Genomic DNA, 22,458 nt, shown 5'->3' with positions numbered 1-22,458 from the left:
AATTTTTCAATTATTTGAAGAATGCTGTCTACTTTTATTTGTAAATACGACAGCTAAGAAAATACTTTCAGGATATCTGAGAAGAAACTGCATTCACATTCATCATATTACACTTTGATTTGAAAACTTTCAGTATTTGTTACAATGTTATATTAAGTTATACTACTTTGGTCATTGACATTGCCTATCAAGCCTTTATTTTTTTTAAGTCATACACAGACTCACTCACACACACATACATGCATGTTTTTTCCTTGTGTTTTAGGTTTGCAATGCAAATCTTAACTGTCAGTGTGATCCAGGATTCAGTCCTCCTTTTTGTGATCCATCTCCTACCTCACCAGGAGGAAGTATAGACGATGGATTCTGGTTCGCAGGAGGTGAGTGTCTACACAATTCTTATGCCTGCCTCAGAATCTATGAGGTCTGCTCCTAGTGCCATCAAGGTACGGAAAAGTCCATTTATGTTAATGCATTTAAATCTAAAATTTTTTAAAGATCCGCTTATTTTCACTTGAAATGGAAATTTACAAAGGGAAAGAGAGACACAGACTCTCCCATCCACTGTTTCACCTCCCAAATGGCCACAATGCTCAGAGCAGAGCTTGTTTTGAATTGCCGACACAAATATGAAATACAATCTGGACTACTGTCACAGACTGTGGGAAAAACTTGAACTGATATTTACCTGTTTTGCAGAAATAATAGCTGGATCCCAAATCTTGTGATTAAAATTATTATTGTAAACTGAACATGATTTGCAGATGTTTATGGATCCTTATATATTTTCAGGCAGAAATGAACGCTGGACTATACCACAACACAGAGCTCGTCAAAAAAATGGCTTTTTGATCAGTTTGTACATCTTTTTACCTCTTCTCACTATAACTGGCATTATTGTTTTAAGATGGAAAAAAAGAAATGTGTTTGAGAACAGATCAGAAACTTCAACCGAAGGGTAAGGAAACATTTTGCTTCAGGATGTGTCCTCGGAAGAATGGAAATGATTCAAGATATTACAAGCAGGGACTCTAAGATTTATGGATTACTTTTTAGACTTTCTGAGTAAGAAAGTCTCAGATTGCAGGCATGTGGCTACCTTTGGTGTTCCCAGCAAAAGCTGCGAAGACTCAGGAATCTTAAGGGAGTCTCCAGGAGAATTCATTGTGGCTCAAATGGTTCCACCAGGATCTGTTGGATTTCTAGGCAACACCACTGTTACTACAGTGACATTGGCTTGTGCTGAGGGGATGAACAGACACAGTCAGGGCAAGGCTTTCAGTTTCCCAGGAATGTGGATTAAGATACAAACTCATGATTCTAATTTCCACCAACACCGCAGTTTATCAAAATATGAGTAATATTTATTAGCTAAACATTTTTAAAGCTAGCTACATATAGTTAACTAAGGTTGATATTCTGGATTATGAATAAAGGTATCTATGTAACCAAATGAGTTTGGACCTTGATTGACAGATAACTGGAATGGATCAAGTCATACTCTTGTTTCAGAATAAGAACTGTTGTTACAAAAGTCATACTTTTGACAAAATACCAAAATAATGGATCATTTGTCACAAAATGTCAAATGACGAACCAGTATTTAGGATTGAAAAAAAAAAACATCTATTATTGTGTTTGTGAAATGACCACTCTGACTTGATTTGGCTGAACACATTTATGCCAGCGACTTCTATTTTAATTTTCAATCCAAATATGGATATCCACCCACAGCCTATGTCTACAAACACATATTCTCCAAAGACAGTATATTTCTCTGTAAGGGTTTCCCACACATGCACACAGAACCAGAGCTCTGCATAGAATTCTTTTAAACGATTGATTTATGTATTTAAAAAGTAGATCACAGAGAGAGAGAGGCAGGATTACACACACAGAGACACACAGGGAGCATCCATCTACTTAGTTCACTGCCCACGTGGCCGGAAGAGCCTCACTGGGCCAGATTCCACTCAAGAGCCAAGAAGTCCACCTGGATTCCCACACAAGTCCCTTGGCACAGGCATATGCATCACCTCCCCCGCTGCCCCAAGTGCATTAGCAGAGAGCTGAATCAAAAGTAGAGTGGCCTGGACACGACCCAGTGCTTAGATAAGATGTCTGTGCTTTGGGTGTGGCCACCACTCTGCAGGCACTGGATAGATTCATGAGTAAGGAATTCAAGCCGCCAGAGTTCTCACATGTGAACAGGAAGCTGTAGTGAGGATCAGGCATTTGTGATCCTCCTTTCCAGCATTAAACCTGATATACAGAAGTGTTCCAAAGCAAATCTGAGGGTTACACAATACCACAAAATGTAACTACTTGTAGCTGAGAGATTCACCTGCCTGATTACGGGTGTTAAGCAGTGAGAATGAATTCTGGTATGGATAATTATTCTGATACAGATAACTATCTTGGTAAGATAATTTATTGAACTATTATTAAACATGTGGTGATATAAAAATTTGAATGTGTGCATGTAAATTAGCTCTTCAATTTGGAAAACATGTCGGACATACTATGTTCCATCCCATTTTCTAGGCAAGCAAGAAAGTTGATTGCTAGCAAATATTGATTTTAGTTAATTTTTTAAAGGCTTAGATCTATCTGAAAATAGAAATACTGAAAGTATCAATATCAATATTTTAATAATAGAAATATCTGAAAGTAGAAATATTGAGATATATTTTTTTTCATTGATTGGTTAGGATGATTTTTTTTTAATTTTTGTCGAATTTGTTAAACATTAATGTTTCCTAACCCAGAACATAATGCTGTCTTTATACAGATCATTGGCAGACGACAGCATTGTTACCATCACTGGGTCTCAGAGTCAAAGGTACGTCAAAAGCATTATGTTACTCCATGTAACTCATGAAGACCTTTCTGGTTTTCAACCATACACCAGCTTAGGAAAATTATTCCCATTATTCTTCATCTCAGTGTTTGTTAATTTCATGACCTGAAACAAAGACTAAGATAAGCACTATATCTTGCTTTTGTTTTGTTGATCACATTGAATGTTAGCTCCTCTCCCCTTGAATTTACCAATAACCTGTTTGATAATAAGTCAAGTATTGACTTTAACATAGTGTATGTCTGCAAGGGTTGCCTTGGGGGGGGTATTAATTAAACATGTGGTTGAATAAGAAAATTTCTATAAACATTGAAGAGTGAACATCATTCCATTTCTGTGTTTGCTTCCCAGTAACTGAGCAAGGACATCAAAAGCCACAGACTGAAGAAAGGATATGGCATAGAGACTCATGGCTAACTTCCCCAACTCAAGCATGAAAAGTCCTGTCTGTGTCTCCTTTGTTGTGGCTTTACGCTTTCGATTTCACCAACACAAATAAACCCTGTGACTGGAAGTGAGCAAAACAGAATCTGTTGTTTCTTCTGTCATAATCTTTCAGTGCGAAATACGCAGCTTTGCCCTGGAAGCTGTTAAAGCTGCAACAAGAAAAACCCCATTGTCAGCTGCTGTCCACTCTCAGATGCCCATGGCCATGCTAACTTCTCCTGCACCTGTAATAACTCACATGTCCTCCATCCATCTAAAACAGGCTTTGGAATGGGCAGTGAAAGCAGTACTGATGAAGGGCATCTTCAGTGCTCCCAGATAGTCCTTGCCATCAATTCCATCTTGCAAGGGTTAATTTAAGTGTGCTCTTGCTCAAGGACATGTCCTATCTCCAGGAGGTGCATCCTCTGTCCAATGTAAACTGAGGGCTGAGGTTCTTGTGTGTCCTTTGGGCAACCCACACTTCAGTCTCCACCAAAGCTGGGCTTGCCTGGGTAGGATTTCTTGCTATAATCCTCCCTCCCCAACTCCTCTCTCACTGAGGTAGGTGCACAGCATTGTACCTGGAGTTTGACCAGGACCACCTGCAGAGTTGCTATCACAAAGGTGAGAAATTTCTGGTTGAGAGGAGGGACAATAAGGTCCAACAGGCCATTTCCAAATGTCCATCCACTATGAATGAATGAAGAAAACGTGGTATATCCATTTGATTAGTAACTTGAGTGTAAGAGGCAATCAGGCCTGGCTACACCTTGGATAAACCTTGAAATTGTTAGCTCAGTAGCAGATCACACATCATTTATTTGTGTGAAATGGGCAGATTTGTTGATCTCTAGTGATGAAATTAGTACGGTAGTTATTTAAAGCTGCACATGGAAATGGAGCAGGGTATCAGAGAGAGAAGCATGGTGATTGGTGCACATATCCGTCAGTATACTAAACACCATTTGAGTTATTAATTTTAAACTTTCACTTAAAGTTTTATAATTTTTTGGAGCAGCAGAGACAACTGCTGTTTCACTTCTTCAATGCTGTAAGACCAGGGTCCAAACTCCACTGAGTTGTCCCACAAGAATGGCAGAGATCCATCATTTCTGCTGCCTTCCTACATGGCTCATCAGCAGGAAGTGGACACAGTAAATAGGGCAGCTGGTATTCAAATTGGCTGTCTGATATACAATGCTGGCATCACAAGAAGCAGCTGAGCCTCTTGAATATTATCGCCAAGATGGAATTGGGACCAGTTCAAGACTTTAACCAAAGCTGCAGGAGAGGCTACAGCAGTCCTAACTAGTGTCCACACTAAATGCAGCCTCAACTGTCTTCCTGGCATGGGTGAAATGTGAGGCAACTGAATGATATCTCAGTGAAGATGTTTGGAAAAGACCCATTTGGGGATGATTCTACCACAACTTTTCCGTCATGTTCCTTATCACTAACATAGGGGGCTGCTGTGTTCATTGACCTGGCTTATTCAAATCATTTCTGTCAGTTTCTTAGGTATAAAAATGTCATTTGAGAGATGCAAGTTTGGGCGTGAACAGAGTTTGACTTTCACAACTTTTAAAGTTGTCAAACATCCCCCGAAGTGGGGATGACTCAGCATGACACTCTCTTCTCATCCCCTCTTGCTTGCTCCCACCCCTAATCTGCTGAACATCCTCTTCTCAAGCACTCCTTTACCAGACCACATCCCAGCTTAAATACCTTCCTGAGGAACAAATATGCACAGAGCTTGGGAGTGCAGTGTGGTACTGCCTAGAATCTGAACCCAATGTCTCTCCCAGTCTTTGGTGAGGCAACAGGCATTGCAGGCTGTCTGGGGGCTGGTGACGAGAATGAATTCCTCTGCTTTGCACATGGATTCCTTTCGTGCCTGCTAAAGACCAAGGAAGAGAATAAGGGATGAGGGTGGAGCCCCAAGGAGACAGGGCTCTCAGGACTTGGAATCCAGTCTTTTCTGCTCATTGGAAGCAGGAATGGTACAGCCACTGATAGGGCAAGGAGGGAACAAGGCATGAACCATGGCAGAGAATGGAATCTCATTGTTCACTGAATCTTCCTCAAGTCAGTTTTTTTTAGTTTGTTTGTTTTCTAGAAATGAGAGTGCAGAAGGCAGGCAGTGTGGACTTCAGTAGAAAGCACTAAGAATTAGGAGAGGGTGAACTCAAGGACCAGGTGGGAATCCTTAATAACACTTCCAGGTTTATACATATATATATATATGTTTTTTTAATATTTGCTTATTTTAAATTTAAAATACAGAGTCACAAAGAGAGAAGGAGAGAAAGAAATAGCTGCCGATTTAATTAATACCCAAATGGCCATAATGGCCAGTGCGGGATTGGTCCAGAGGTGGATGCCTGGAACTTCTCCCACGTCTCCCACATAGGTGCAAGGACCCAAGTGGTACTTGGGGCATGTGCTGCTGCTTTCCCAAGTACATTAGCAGCGAACAGGATTAGAAGTGGAGCAGCCAGAACTTGAACTGGTATATATGTGATGCTGGTGCTGGTAGTCAGTGAGACCCTGCAGGCGACAGCTGTATCTCTCCCATCCTCAAACTGTGCCCACCACTTTTGTGTGGAAGGTGAGTCCAGGTGGCGGTCATCAGCATGGAAAGGTGGCGATGTAGGGCCAGGATGGGCCCATCTGTGACAAGGAGTATGGAGCTTGGCCTGGACTGGCAACACTTTCCCAGCACCTTCCAGGTCCTGGAACAGCAAAGAAGGATCTGGTCTCCATTTAGGCTCAGGTACAGGTGCTTGAGTCAGAAGGCTCCAGGCAGTCCAAGACTAGGGCTAGGGAGGTGTGGAGGAAGCTGAAACTGCAGAAGCTTCCAGAGAAATATGGCTTCCTCTCCCTGCTGCATCTGCACCTCTGGCTCTGTTCCATGGAGCTGCATTTACAGGAAGTGGTTTTCCATGGAGTATCTGTGCCATACCAATATTTTTGCAAAGCCTGCAGATTCTAGAATGGCTCCTGTTCACAGAGTTAACAGGGCCACCCCGAGACAGTGAAGGACCAACATGCACCTCTGGATGGAATCCAACCAGGGGTGAGTGCTTGCACTGCCAGCTGTGGCCCTGGGACTTGTGACATCAGTGGTGGCCTTGCAAAACCTGGCCATTGCCTCATCACCAATACCCTGGCAGGGAAGCCCAGTGCACTAAAATGTTTGTTTCTTGTTGTCAGGTCCCTAAGGATCCATTCCTGGAGTCCTCCTATATGCACTCATTGTCCCTCCAAGAAGGATGGAGGCTGATCACCTGCCATGATCCTTACAAAGGACTTTCTTTCCCAGAGCACCTTAGACAAGAGGCCCTGGCTATGTGTCTTGACTAGTGGCCTGTTGACCACTCCACGCCCTTTTCATTCATACCAAGCAGTGACCTCTCCTTCATTCTGCTTCCACCACTCCAGAGGTCCCCAAGGCTCTTTCATGGATTTTAAGAGCTGCATATGACATAGCATCGGCTCACTCTAAGGATACACATGTCCTAAAATCACAGTGTGAGTGGGAAAGAGGCCTATGAGGATAGCAGATGAGTTGGACTGGGCCTGAGCAGTATCCCTGAGGACTTAGTATGTGGTGTCTGAGCCCCAGCATAAGCACTGCTGAAACCACTGATGCATGCATGTAGAGGCGTGTGCACACTCCTTCATTGTCCTGTGGAAAGGAGCAGGACCAGGGGCCAGAGTCTCCTTGTCATCTGGAACCTTTTTACAAGCCTCTCCTGCCAAAAGGCAGAGTATCAAGTGGCTGGTGCTTCCCTATACCTGTGTGGATGCCAGGAGATACCCCTCTGACACTAGCACAGCCTCTGGATGATGGTCAGCTTGTTCGTGTCCTCACCAGGGAAAGGAAAATGAAACCAATGCCTTAGCCTTCTGCAGAGCCTGCTCCTCAGTAGTAGCTCTAGCCAGTACTCATCTCATTAGGCCAGGGTCCCCATTCTGTCCCCACTCCTGGGATTCAAGGCCACTGGTCAAGGGCAGAAAGGGTCACCTCCACTCACTGGGTGCCTCTTTAGTGTTGGGAGTGGACAATTAATATTTGGTCATGATGACATCATAGTCTCTCCTCTTTGGGACAATTGATATTATAGAATTCTGAGAAGACCCCACCCTACCTCCCTTGCTAGTAAAAAAAAAAAAAATCAGAGCTTGTTTGTAGGATGATGGGACCATTTAGCATATTGCATTGGTTTTTCTGAACACCAAGAGTGGGCAGGGTTCTGCACAGTCAGCCAAGAAGCTGACCTGTCCAGCAGGGAGGAGCAGGGAAGGTGATATGGATACCAGACCTTGACACCAAGTCATTGCTGGATTGTAGGCAACTACTATTGTTATTCAGATGGGGACAGGGGAAGCACGGTCATCACTTGGGTGTAAGAGCGAGGCTGACAGAATGAGAATGGGGAAAGGTCATCTGGCAGTGCACTCAACTGTGTGAGGTGATAGATGGGAAGTGAACAAGGCTGTTAGGGATACATCACCTAGATTGAAAGGGAACTTGAAGATTGTGGGTGCAGCACAAAAATGGGCAGTGAGGGAAGGCTTCCAATGAGCTTGGCTGATAGGATGATGCAAGGTGGCTCCGGGATGGGAAGGCTTCCAATAGCGATTACTTCTCGATCTCAGGACATGTGGTCAGCTTTAAGGAGCAGCTGAGACATGAACTGGTGTCTAAGTGGGATGCTGGCTTCTAAGGAGACCCTTGTGCTGGGCACCAACCCCTTGCAGACCTTACAGAACTGAGGTTTCTGTGACCTGAAGACCCCTCAGCTGGCCTGCCTGGGACTGACGTCCTGGAGCAACACTGTGAACTACCTACCTTGTCAAAAGCAGAGAACACCGGGAGTTCATGGAACAGGGCCTGCTACCCAGTAAAGAGAAGAAGGGGAGGCTTGCTTTTCCTCTGTTTCCTGCTGGGCATGATTGGTTTTGTCTGCTAGCAGCTCTGAAACCCTTACCCAAGTTTTGTTCTGAGAGCAATGAGGTCTCATGGCAGCTGGGGGTTCCTACAATTTCTGGTCAGATATAATGACACGTATCATCTGGGTACAGCTGATGCCTTTGTATTTTCAGTCCATTTGGGTGTTTTTGAGAGTTTCACACAGGTGTGTTTGGTCTGCAGGAGGCTGAAGTGCAGGCCTTTGCCCCTGTGAGGAGTCTTGGCAACACTGTCCCAGCAGCTTAAGGAGCAGCTCCTTCCCCCTTGTGCCCTCTTGTGTCCCCTCAGGAGAAGCCAAACTCATCTATTTCCTTAGCCCTGGTCACCATTGCTCTGTCTTCTGTTCCCATGCGGTGGCTTTTCCCAGAATGCCCTCTGAGCATCCCAGTGTGGAGCCTTTTGGGTCTGGCTCCTTTCACTTAGGAAATTGCACCTGCGCTTCACCTTCTCTTTCTGCACCTTCTGAAACTCCCATAATTCTTATATTCAGTCTTTTAATAGTGTCCCTTAATGCTTGAATACTCAGTTGCACTTGTAGCTTTTTTATTTCCCCCCCATTGTTGAAGGCAATATCTTCAAATTCTGAGATTCTTTCTTCTGACTTACTCGTTGTATTACTGAGGCGTCCACTTAGTTTGCTCCATTGTATTCCTCATTTCTAACATATCAGCTTTCATTTGGTTTGCTCCACTGTATTCCTCATTTCTAACATATCAGCTTTCATTTGATCCATTGTTATTTTCAGTGTGACATATTCCTTAAATTCTTTGAACTCCTGAATGTGCTTTTCATTGTTGTTAAGAAGCTTTATAAGAAAACATTAAAATTCTTTTTCCTGGATGTCTTCCTCACTTAACTCCGAGATTGAAAAAGTCTTTTGCTCCTATGCGGAGGTATCAGTAATACTAAGTGTGACTGTGTCTCTTCCTTTTCTCTACATATTTTTTATTCTGGTCAGCAGATTTTTTTTTTTTTGTGGAAAGTCAGATTTACACAAAGGAGAGACAGATAGAAAGATCTCTGTCTGCTGATTCACTAAGTGGACACCATGGCTGGAGCTGAGCAGATCCAAAGCCAGGAGCTTCAACAGGTCTTCCATGAGGATTTAAGGTCCCACGGCTTTGGACCATCCTCAACTTCTTTTCCAGGCCACAAATAAGGAGCTGTATGGGAAATGGAGAACCTGGAATTAGAACCAGTGCCCATATGATATCAGCTGATGCAAGGTGAGGACGTCCACCACTAGGCTATCATGCCATGGTCAGGGTCAGCTTTTAAGGTGTGTTGTCCAGTGTTCTACAGATCAGTTGTACTGACTGCGTTCAATATCCAGTTCTTCATTTTCAGCCATTTGTGCTAATCCCTCCAGTGTATTTCAGCCCATCAGTCTTATGTTAAACTTTCACCATGATTGCCATAGCCCCAGGTTCTGATTCACCTCTCTCAACGCCCTGTGATCCTGCGCTGTGGCTGCACTGTTGCCTTTATAGTGTTTCTCCCACTCCCAGCTTGAGCAGGGCCCACAATCAGGGAGATGCCAGCTGTCCTAAATCACTGGGTTGTCAGCAGTGCTGGTCTTGCTGAAACTGGTTGACTGTTGGGTCTGAAGGATACTTGGATCTATTTTAAGTGGAGCCCATAGGATGTCAAGTCAGTATTATTTTCCCCTGTGAAATTAGTGCAGTATGTTTAGTGTGAAGCGAGTTCTTCCCCAGCTCAGCGCCTGTTCAGCTCACTGTTGTTCTTTCAGCACCACAACTTTTTTCTCAGCACATAAAATGGCCCCTGATATGGCATGATGGAGGTCTGGGTCTGCTGGTTGTTAGATCTGGGTGCCACCAGGACCTGTTTTGAGTTGAACCTGTAGAATTTCAAGTTCATGCCTTTTTCCCTAATGAGTGATTTTGTTTCCTTGAATTTTCGTAAAGATTTTTTTTTATCTTATTTCGTATGACAAATATCCAGTTTAAAGTCTTATATATTGTGATCTGTTTCTCTGTTCTCCAATGGTTTTTAATTTTTTTTAGGATTATGCATCACATTGTGGCTCTCTTGAAAAATCTGCATCACCTGTTATGGTTCGATTACAGTTAGATGCTAAAACCAACTGCTGAATATTGTTGATTACAAGTTAGCAAGCACAAAATGTGCATTTAGAAAATGAGACTGAGGAAAAATAGTGCCAGTAAGGCAGTAGAATTATATCAGCAATTATTTGGGGGAAGATGGTAATAAATATCACTCATAGGAAGGAGTAAAGCAAAAGAGGTTGTATACCAGTAAGAAAGAATTTGAATATACAGGGGGAATGTCATGACAATAATTAGGCTTGACTATTTAATGATGTCTAGGAAAGAAGGATGAAAGATTTTCAACCACAAAATTGTTAGATATATATCTATAACACCTGCTTTAGGATCATTGCTTCAATCAAAGATATTTTGCTGAGATTCTAAAATCAGATGTGACGTTAAGCATTTTTCCTGGTCTCAGCTAATGGTGAATTCTGGACATGCCCACTGAAACCACAGATGAATTTCAGATTTTCTGTTTATTTATGTATTTACTTATTTATTTATTTAGTTAGTTAGTTATTGTGACACAGTTCTATAGGCCATGCGGTTTTTCACTCTCCCCAAATTCCCTCGCTCCACTGATCTCCCCTATATTATTACAAAAGTATAGTCCTTCATAAAGAGTCATAAGTTCATCATTCTACCATTTAAATGTATCCTGACATTGTAGGTGTGGGTAATGGCAGAAAGTCCAGCATCCTATTGTCAAGATATATTGAACAGTTTCATCTGGAATCCATCTTTGATTTGGAAGTAGAGACATACCGTGCTTTGTATCTTCACATCTCGAGAGTATCACACTGTCTCTCCAGATGATTCTATGTACATGCATGTTTACGCATTGCTTATACTCAATGTTTGCCCATTGATCTTGTATTTTACATAAAGGTTGCCGTTTATCAGGACATATGATATTTGTCCATCTTGTATTGACTTATTCTACTCAATATAAAGGTCTCTAGGTGGGACCATTTGGTTGCAAATGGTAGAATTTCATTCTTTTTAATGGCTGAGTAGTATTACGTAGAGTAGAAGTACCAGAATTTCTTTATCCACTTAACTTTTCTTTCGAAGGATGTCTGGATTGTTTCCATATCTTTGCCAGTGCAGTCTGTGCCGCTGTATGTACATGTAGGGCTACAGATCCTTTTCCAATATGCAGACTTCATTTTCTTCGGATATATACCCAAAAGTGAGACAGCTAGGTCATACAGCAAATCAATTTTCAGTTTTCTTAGCACTGTTCATACTGACTTCCATAGTGGTTGTACTACCCTATGCTCCCACCAATAAGGAAAGAGGATACCTTTCTCCCCACATCCACGGCAGCAGGTGTTGTTAGTAGAGTTCTGAATGTAGGCCAATCTCGTTGGAGTGAAGTGGAACCTCAATGTGGTTTTCAGTTGTATTTCCCTGACACCTCACAAGCCTGAGCATTTATTCATATGTCTGTTAGCCATCTGGATTTGTTCTTTTGAAAAATGTCTGTTCATTTCCCTTGCCTGGTTCTTCACAGGTTTTTGTTGTTGTTGTTGTTGTTGTTGTTGTGCTGTTTTTGAGTTTCTGAAGCTCTTTGCAACTCCTGGATATTAGTCCCCTATCAATTGTGTAGTGCACAAAAGTTTTATCCCATTCAGTCGATTGCCTCGTCACTTTGTTGATCATTTCCTTTGCTGTACAGAAGTGTCTCAGGTTGGTGTCCCATTTGTTTAGTTTGGCTTTGATTGGAGGTGCTTTTGGTGACGTTTCTAAGAAGTCCTTCCCATTTCCTGCATCTTGCAGTGTGCTTTGCGTGTTCTCCTCTGGTAGTTTGAAGGTCTCTGGGTAGATTTAGGTACTCAATACATGTAGAGCTGATTTTTACATATGGAGGCAAGTGAGTGTTTTGCTTTTTGCCTCTGCTCACTGCTACCCAATTGTCTCAACAGCATTTGTTGAATAGATTAGGCTTTTCTCCTGCATTATTTTCAATTTTCCTGTCAAAGATTAGTTGGCTGTAGATGTGTGGGCTTGCTTTTGTGGTTTCTATTCTGATCCATTGGCCTTTTCTGTTTTTGTGCCAGACTGTTTTGATGACTATTATTCTGTGGTATGTTTTGAGGTCTAGAATTGTGATTCCACCAGCTTGATTTTTATTCCTCAGGACACCTATGGCTATTTTTCCTGGTTTGCTTGGAAAAGGCTTTGCAACCCAGCAAAACTAAATATATTGCTGTAGATCATTGTTTGGTGAAGTTCCCCTAATTATAAGCAAAGTTAGGCTGGAGAAAAAATATATTACATGATTTGTAGTAACAGAAATGAAGCACAGAAAAAATTAGTGTATGAAGTTATTTGCTTTTTGCTTCAAAAATAAAGATAATTTTATCAGCATATGATCCCAATAAGTAACCTGACATCACTTTCCTTTGATTACCAAAATGACTCACTTATTAACTAATTTATTGAACTCATGACTGTCTTGTCAATTATGTAATAAAACTATTAACAATATACATGTTTTAAGAACACCTATAAACGCATCAATTTAAAAAATAGTTTCATATTTTCCTAGATGAAATGGTTTTCCGTATGTATGCATAGTTGCTTTCTACTGGCCTTACATGTTATTAACAGAATGATTCACAAATATGCTACTTAATTTTATTTCTTATTTGTATCTTTTTAAGATTTATTTTAGTTTTATTGCAAAGTCAGATAAACCAAGAAGAGAAGAGAGAGGAAGATCTTCCATCTGATGATTCACTCCCCAAGTGAGTGCAATGGTCGGAACTGAGCCAATCTGAAGATAGGAACCAAGAACTTCCTCCAGGTCTCCCACGTGGATTCTGGATACCAAGGCTTTGGACTGTCCTCGACTGTTTTCCCAGGCCACAGGCAGGGAGTTAGATGGGAAGCAGGACTGCCAGGATTAGAACCAGTGCCCGTATGAGATCCCGGCAAGTACAAGGAGAGGACTAGCCACCAGGCCAATGTGCCAGGCCTTTTCTTATTATCTGTAAGGCAGATTTATAGAAAGGAAAGTCAGATCAGAGAGAAATATATTCTATTTAGTGGTTCATTCCCTAAACAGTCACAATGGCTGGGGCTGGGCCAGGTGGAAACGAGGAGCTTGGAATTCTGTCATGGTTTCGATCATGTGTGAAAGACCTCAAGGAGTTGGGTTATCATCTGTTGCATTCTCAGACACATTAGCAGAAAACTGGATTAGAAGCAGCCGGGATATGTACTGGAACCCAAAAACTATTCTGGCATTACAGGACGTGGCTTAACTTTCTATTGCACAATGCTAGTACTAATTATTCCACTGCCAGTATTTTCTTTACCACCACATTTTCTTTCTTTTTTCTTTTATTATTATTATTTTATGATACATTTCCATAGGCTCTGAAGTTTTCCATCTCCCTCTACAAGTCCCCTCCCTCTTACTAATGATTTCCTTTCTAGTACCATAATGTCCTTCATGAACAGGCATCAGTCCATTATTCTGCTGCTGAAGTGTTTCCTGATATTACAGGTCTGGGCAATTTCAGAGACCCCAGCTTCCTACTGTCAGGACATATTCAAAGGTTTCACTGGAAATTCATCTTTGGTCTGGATGCAGAAAGGCATACTGAGCTATGTCTCAACATCCGGAACTGTCAGTCTACACTACACTTGTGTTATAAGAAAATACAATCTGAAGCAGGATGCAAAACAGAAAATGTGCACCAATGTGAAGCTAAACAAAATGCTACAAAATGACCAATGTGTCCTAACGTGATGAAAAAGAAACTTTAAAAATCTTGGAGAATTTGATGCTACTGCATGAGTCGTGTAGTGCAGAAGAAAAGACAATAAAAGCACCAGTGCCCACGAGATTCAGCAGTTTCCTCATTTCTGTTGCTTCCTGTTTTTCTGTTGCCCTTCCCCATGGCCTTTCAGATCTGTGGACTTTCAGTCTCTGATATTTTCCTGGGGTTTTCTGAGGTGTCTGGGGTCGGGGAGGCTGCTCTTGTCTGCAGCTGCTCTAGATGCCAAGATTTTGTTTTCATTCATTAAACAGACTGCTTCATTTGAAGCTGAATCAACTTAGCTGTGTCTGATGTTGACTAATTTCTGCTGGAAGTCGCCAATCCTCTTCAATTAGGTCATGAACAAGAATAAATTTTTTATGTATAATTTGATGTGGATGATCTTTTTTTCCTCTTAAAGATCAATTTTATTTTTATCACAAAGGCAGATTTAGAGAGAGGAGGAGTCACGGAGAGAAAGATCTTCCATGTGCTGGCCGCAATGGCCAGAACTGAACCAATTTGAAGTCAGGAACCAGGAGTTTTTCCAGGCCTGCCACATGTGTACAGAGTTCCAGGGCTTTGGGCCGTCCTCTACTACTTTCCCAGAATATAAGCAGGTTGCTGAATGGGAAGTGGACCAGCCGAGATACCTGGCACTTTCAAGGTGAGGATTTAGCCACTGAGACATTGATTGGGACCCATGCATGATAATCTGTTAGATGATAATCTGTTAGATGCTCTGTTTTCAACAATGTACTTTTAAAATTCCAGGCACTGGCAAACTGAAATATGTTGGGGGAATTGCTATTAATTATCTGGGATTAAAGTGGTATGGATGGGCCGGCAGCTAGATCTAAGTGAGCTAGAATCCTCTTTACCTGTCAATCAACGATACCCCCTTTTCAAAGATGTGCCTGCTTCATCTGGGAGATGTCAAAAAAAAAAAAAAAAAGTAAAAATGAGGATTCAAGATAGCTCCATGAATGCTAAAGCATAAGAGACTACAAATGGTTAATGCTCCTCTCTTTACATCACAGACCATGGCTAGTAATGCTACACTGGTATTTTTCCTCTCTTCCTCCTCCTCCCTTTTGGATAACCCTCTCGTCCACTTATGCAAACTATTTCTTTGTGGAATGGCCACACTGACTCATAAAAATGTGCTTACTCTCCCACTGTTAGATAATTCTTGTTGTTGTTTGTATGTCCATGTAAATTTCTTCACTTGCAATTTATGTCTCTGTGACAGGCAAAATTTAGACATCTGCATGCCCATGTCTACATCCTAATTATGCATAACAGAACTTTTATCTCAGGTAGCAAAACATCAGTTTTGGCCACACCTTTGGAATGAAATCTTCGCTCTTCCTTTTCCTATTTAAAAGCAAAATGGCTTTTCTGCAAGACATTTTTATTACATCTTGGAATCTTTCCTCTCACTGCTTTCTACAAAACCTCTGTAGATTTCAGAGAAAGAATGCTTACTACCATATGAAAGTCCTACTCACCCATTTCACTTGCTCTAGTTTGTCAAAGTGGAAGTTAGCCTCAGAGACTGCCTTACATGCTGTTTCTCTCCATAGATCTTGCAGTTAAGAAGTATTTGAGAGGCTCCAACTGCAAGGTTGTTAGACTATGGCTTTGATGATCTTGCCATTTTGCTGGTGCAGCCATGGTGTCTCTCAGCAGCTTTTCCATATCTGTAACAGCACAGTTCTGAACTACACAGTCCCTCCCCCTACTGTAGCATACAGACAATCCTTATCCAAACCACGCCGGGTCCCCTAGCATTCCTGAAACCAAATTACTTTGATATAGCAAGAGTTGGGGACAGATTAAAGTCTGGAAAGAAAAAGTACTTCCAACAAGACATTTAGATGAAAACAGAAGGATTTTGACTTGACCTTGGGGGAGTGCTCTTCTGGTAAATATTATACAACTCTCTAGAGGTGGCAGAGAATCCAGATTTATAGGTTATAGAAATGATTTTCAATAAAGGTCAATTTCAAACTATCATTTGATATTTCAGCACAGTTGTTAAGATAGTTAAGCCACACATCATAATATTTCACAGGTAGATCCAAGTTCAATCAGATCTGAACAATACAAAAATTGAGGAACTCAAAAAAATGCAGTAGTAGGCCTATGATATTCAAAAAGATATGTGCTGGTAAGTAGCCTTGAAGACTGTGGTTTCTTAAACTTCTTGATTAATCTACCATTTAGGAAGCAGGAATTTGAAAGACACTCAACAGTCATATACTTTTCTAAATCAACAAGTAAAAGGAAGACTGGATTTGGATCTTGTCTGAGTAGGTATAACTGGGAACAATCTCAGACTAGCAGCACACCAGCAACTCTGAAGGGGTGGAGGAGGCTCCTACAGAGGTGGGAGATGCAGGGAGCCCAAGCTGCACAAAGCAGGAGAGGCTATGCCCAGTCCTGGGGATAGGAAGAACTGTCGGGCTCTCTTATCTACAAGGGACCATGTTCTTGGGCCAGATTCCTCCGATCCCCAGCCTCATCTGCACATTTATTAGGTTTGTAAGTGTGGGAAAAATCTGGGACTGGACAGAGACAGAAGGCATTGTCCTTCCACGGGAGGATGAGGCAGAGAGAATTTATTATTGCAGGAGTCAAAACACTCAGTGGTGAGAGCAGAGATGAGGCAGAAAGGATTAAACTTTTTTTTTTTTCTTGATTTAGGTCATTTCTGATGCTGCACTGGTAAGCATCTGCTCCTCGGATTAACATTCAAGGTGGTGAGAGATTGTCGCTGTAGGAGGAAACAAAACACAATAGAGCAAAATGTCAGTGGGACTCTGTTTCCTTTTTGTTCCGAGTAACATCTTTGTAATTTAATTATTATAAAATTTATAAGTGTATTGAAATGAAAAGATGAAAATGATTCAAATTAGTGCCAGGAAAAAAAAAATCACACTTGCCTTAATTATAAATACTTTTGTAGAAGATGCTTAGGAAAATATCCCAAGTGTTTATATACCCATATTTGAGACTTAATGACTTCAATAAGCAAAGTGCCTTGTAAGTAGTTCAGGTCATAAGCAATAAATAAATAAATAGAGTCATTTAAATATAAAATCGTCATTATGATAAAGAAATAGTAAAGAAAAAGGCATAGCATGGGTGGAAAAATTTGCAAACCATCTGATTATAAAAGATGAATACATAGCAATTATAACTAACAAATCAGCAGCAAGAACAGAAATTACCGATTTTAAAAATGAGCAAAATAACTGACATTACTCTAAAAACACGGAAACATGGCCGAAGGGATGTGAAAAAATCATTTAAAATCATCAGTTCTCTTGGTCCATTTCCTGCTGTTGGAAAAGAATATTCAAGACTGAATAATTTACAAATAATGAATTTTTTAATGTCATGGTTCTGGACGCTATGAAATCCCACTGTAGAGCTATTACATCTGCTCAGCTTCTGGTGAGAGACTGCTCAATAACATGGCATGTCTAGAGACTCAAGACACGCCCCCACCCTCCAGCTTGGTTTTGGCACATGCCTTGAGACTTTTCTCCTTGGGGGCACCTTGAGACTCCGTGCAGTTCACAGCAGGCTGTGCTCTCCGGTTGTCTCCCTCCCCTCAGCCTCTTCCGGTAATTTGAGTACTTTCCAGTAACTATCACCTCCTGCCCCGGCCTGTCCTAGCCCACACCCATCTTGTGATAATCTTGTGATAGTCTGGTAGTAAACTACTCCAGAATTCGGGTGAGTTACGTAAGTTGTAAGTTGTGGTGGGCCACACAGTGCCACATGGCAAAGTACGTGACAGTTGTACTGACTGGCTAGGCTCATGTGGTAGATACTTAAATCCAATAAAAATACTGTTACTACCCTAAGGCTTGTTTTTCTGGACCCACCCTATATAAGGCTGTGCTTGATTGCTAATGTAAGGACAAGTGTTCCAGGGAATGCCATCGCCGCACCCCATTCCCCGGGTGGGAGGTGTATGGCTGAGACACCCCCACGTTAATAACGCCTGAGGAAAAAAGACAGTTTTAGGGTCCCTGATCAGACATATACAGCAGATTGCTCATCAGAAACCCTGCACATTGGAGAGAACGGGGAGATCAAATCCAGGTATTGAAACTCAGAATACCACACTTAGCAAAGCTCTCATTTACACATAAAAGCAAAATAAAGACCTTCTTCAAAAACAGAAAAGAATGTGTCATCATCCAACAAGCCAGACACATGAGGATGTGCAACACACGGAAACGGGGAATGAGAGTCACCAGTGATAGAATGGAAGGTAGAAAATCTCTTAGTCCATGTAAGAAGGAAATAAAAAGAAAACAATGAAAATCGTTAGGCAAAAGTTGCAGTCTTTCAATAATATCCCTGAATACAAATGACCCATGGCCTAAACTCTTCAATCAACAGATATAGACTGGCTGAATGGGTTTTTAAACAAGCAAGATCCATGCGTTTCTTCTGATTGCTAAGGAGGTGCGAGGGAGGGTCAAGAGACACATCGGCAATCATACTCTCACACTCACATAGACTGAAGGTGAAAAGATATCAAACAGAAAGAGAAAGAATAGGTAGGTGCAACCATGTTAATATAAAAATTTTTAACCAAAAAATGAGAAGCGAGAGCGCTACATAATATGAAGAGATCAATTCAAGAATAAAAAGCTGTGACTGTAAATCTATATGCACTAAATGCCAGTGCACCTGGTTATTTAAACAATTGCCAATGGAAATTAAGGGGAAAATGGGCTCCGATACAACAATAATGGGGAACCTTCATTACTATCAAAACATAGTCCACTGTCATCAACCAGGAAATTCAACCAGGAAATGACAGACTTAATCCATGTATCTATAGAAATTTTTATCCCATGGTTGAAGAAGGCACGTTTTTCCCCATCAGTTCATGAAACCTACTCTAAGATAGACCACCTATTAAAGCCATAATCCAATCTTCAGAAACTTAAAAAAAAAAAACACCACAGGGGTCTGCATGCTGGCATAGTGGACTAATCATATTCCAGCAGCAACAACATCCCATACGGGCATACATCATTTCCTGACTCCTCCAATCACAATAGCACATACAGCCTGGGTAGGCATTGGAGAATGGCTCAGGTCTCTGGGCCCCTGCAACCGATGCACCATTTTTTTTTTTTTTTTGTAAGATGGAAGAATGGAATAAGCATTCATTGGCTAGCTAAAAGGCCAAGTGCCTATAAATGAGACATAAATGTAGGTTAAGTTTTATAAAATTAATTTCCATTGTAAATTACCATTTAAATGAACCACAGCCAACCTATAACTTGCAATAACTCTGTCATGATTATTTAAATTACATTAACAAAGCTGTACAGACCCTGTGAGTTACATATTGATGAAACTATTGTTATGTCACCTACTTTGAATTCAGCAAACTGGCTTTGTGTTTTAATGGAATTAATGTAAAAGTGTATCGCATAAATAAAAATGAATTAAGTTTTGGCCTCGAAGAGGGACAGGAAGGAAGGAACAAATGAGTGGACAAAACAAGGAAGGAAGGAGGAAAGAGGAAGAAAGGGAGGGGCAAGGAGAAAAGAAGAGTGGCAGGAAGAGAAAGAAAATGAATGAACAAGCATCCTAGTTTGTATGCTCAAAAGTCCTTCATAAAAGCTGAGCTATCACTAAGATGAATTCCATAAAGTATCATTGGGAATATTATGAATATATTTTTGATTCAAACTAATCATTTTTATATGACCCTAAACAATACTGAAAACATACCAAGGAAAACAGTTCAACACATTGTTCTATACTCACTGTGAAATGGAGGAGCCGCTTTCTTCTGTTTTTGACCTATAACATAGATAAAATTTTTCCACTTAGGAAATTTTAAATCCCCCAAATTAAAAGGTGACTTGAAGCACTACTTTCAAATAAAGCTCTATTCAAATTAATATTTCTTCCCAATGACTTAAAATTCCATCCGGCTTCCTGCTTGTGGCCTGGGAAAGTGGTTGAGAATGGCCCAAAGCCTTGGGACCCTGCACCCACATGGGAGACCTGGAAGAGGCTCCTGGCTCCTGGCTTCAGATGGGCTCAGCTACGCCATCGAGGCTAATTGGGGAGTGAATCATCAGATAGAAGATCTTCCTCTCTGTTTCTCCTTCTCTCTGTATATCTGCTTTTCGATAAAAATAAGTAAATCTTTAAAAAAATATCATTAAGCACTTGCTATTCGATTGGTTCCCTTAATCTTCCTTTTATATGTATTCATTCATTTATGTTGTATGCCCACAGTTGTATAGCCTGGGCCTCTTTTTCCTTGGTATGCCTAATTCCTTATACTCAATTAAGACAAAACCATAAAATAGTACTTAAATTTTCAGATAGTGTATCTCTCTATGTATTTCTTTCTCCATCTCATAAGACATATTTATGTTCTTTACATCAGTTGTTGAAAGTTAAAACTAGGAGTGAATTGTTTGGAAATTAGTACAAATTAGGAATAGAGGTTCTATATGAAGCTTTAATACTTATAGCTTCAATGATTATAAATAATATGAAACTTTCATTAACAATTATATTCAAAGTTTTATTGTATTAAGATGATTATCATTTCATAGAACTAATGGAGAATAATCATAAAGGATGAAATTATTTATAATTTTTATAACATGTACGATTTTATACTTAAAGTTTTCTAAAGCTAAATGAAATTTTCTTACACATTTTTTTTCTATAGTGTTGCTTCGTATTCTCTTACCCTGATATTATTTACTGCATAAATTATTTCCAGTGAAGAAATGAGTTTACAAACTGACATCATCAATATTTAGGAAAGCAGTTGTTCATAAAAGAAACCAATTGCTGAGAACTTACATTTATCAATTTCTTTTTTCAAACTTCTTTGAAATATACTCCAACCAAGTCTCATTTATCTTGTATACAACATGGTTATTTTTAGAGAGGGAAAGAGCAAACACACTAAATAAGTGAACCTCCAGGTTAACCTTTCCCAATAACGATTCAGAACACAAATTGGGTAGATTTAGTAATAAATGATACTGAAAAAACACAGGTTGAACATCCAAGTCAACTTCACACGTGTCTCTGGGCATCTTCTTATACTACTATTAGTTTTATTATGAAACTACTTATAGCTTTAGATTACTACTGATGAGAAAGGAATAATTCCACTTTCAGTTTACCTGTCACTTCCGTCACTTTCAGTATCTCCTCTGTACCATATCTCTTTTATTTTATTCTGTTTCAGTAAGACAGCTCCAACAATTATAAACACAGGCAGGGAAATATATAAAATGAGATGCAACTGTTTTTTTTTAAAAACAGCATGCCTTCCAACAATATCACTTCTCCCTACAATGGAAAATAGCAATTTAAAATTATGCTAGAGAATCAAGATGACAGAATAGGGTAAGACAATGTCTAAACAGACAGAGAACTCTTAACTAAGGTGAATCACAGAGGACACATTCCAGTAATAGGGGAGAACAGACTGATACAGTAGAACACTTGGAGCCTGACAGACACAGAGAAACAGCAAAGACAATGGTGTGATGTTGCAGTGACCAGATTCTCCAGTGGAAGTCAGCAAGCAGTGATCTGAACTCCACAGGCAAGCTAGCTCCATCAGGAGCTCAGGTGATAAACTCAGGCAAATAAATGCCTGTCCTACTGGTTTGTTTGATTTGACCAGGAGCAGAGACAGAGCAGTAGATGCGAAACAAGTAGTGTGGGAACGGGGTGGATTTCAAGCCCAGACCCTGGCTAGAGCCAAAGTGGGTGCCATCTTCTGTAGGGAGGCAAAGGCTATGGGACAGGATGACACAAGCACTAAGCTGAGAGTGAACTCACTGCGGGTTCAGTGCATTGCAACAAAGTAGCATCCTACAGGTTCCACTCAACATACATCCTGGTAGCCCTAGACCTAACAGCTGACAGATCAAGAACTCCATGAGTGGCACATCAGGTGCCATTTTGTACAGGATGGCAAAGGCTTTGACAGTGCAGGGATAACAGTGAGCTGCGCCTGTGTAAAATTACTGAGCTCAGTGTATTGTACTGGTCCTACATTGAAAATAATACCAACCTTGGCATCTTACAATTCAAAATAGGTTCATGTGGACCTCAGATTTATGGCCAGCAGGTTCTGTGATGATCAATACTACCAAAAACCTAGCTACTTAGGACACCTGGTGTCTCCCTAATCCTGGGACTTCCTCCAACCAGAAGTGAGAGAAAGTTTGTACAGACAGTGCTGAAGACTCACCATGGAATTATAGGAGGTGGAGAGTGGTGAGCCAGGAGCTGGGGCTACGGAGACCATGGTGG

The 22,458-nt window shown here is 40.8% G+C and overlaps 1 protein-coding gene and 1 long non-coding RNA gene across 2 annotated transcripts in view; one reads left to right on the top strand and one right to left on the bottom strand.

Moving 5' to 3' along the window:
* Positions 1-800: 800 nt before the first annotated feature.
* LOC121149870 lies at positions 801-3,384 on the top strand. The gene is made up of 3 exons (XR_005882864.1): positions 801-958; positions 2,792-2,842; positions 3,212-3,384. It is a non-coding gene; the product is annotated as an uncharacterized LOC121149870 (long non-coding RNA).
* A 13,409-nt stretch (positions 3,385-16,793) lies between these two features.
* Positions 16,794-22,458, bottom strand: part of LOC121150029 (disintegrin and metalloproteinase domain-containing protein 5-like) — a 61,475-nt gene continuing 55,810 nt past the window's right edge. The window contains exons 13-15 of the mRNA XM_040970673.1: positions 21,315-21,483; positions 19,924-19,959; positions 16,794-16,891 (exon numbers count right to left, since the gene is read on the bottom strand). Of these exons, the coding sequence (XP_040826607.1) occupies positions 16,870-16,891; positions 19,924-19,959; positions 21,315-21,483 (227 nt within the window). The 3' untranslated portion in view covers positions 16,794-16,869. The remainder of the gene's footprint in view (positions 16,892-19,923; positions 19,960-21,314; positions 21,484-22,458) is intronic.

The sequence above is a fragment of the Ochotona curzoniae genome, unplaced genomic scaffold (assembly GCF_017591425.1).
Source record: "Ochotona curzoniae isolate NIBS_2020 unplaced genomic scaffold, NIBS_Ocur_1.0 contig_1976, whole genome shotgun sequence".
NCBI classification, from domain to species: domain Eukaryota; kingdom Metazoa; phylum Chordata; class Mammalia; order Lagomorpha; family Ochotonidae; genus Ochotona; species Ochotona curzoniae.
This window is presented reverse-complemented; position numbering and strand designations above follow the sequence as displayed.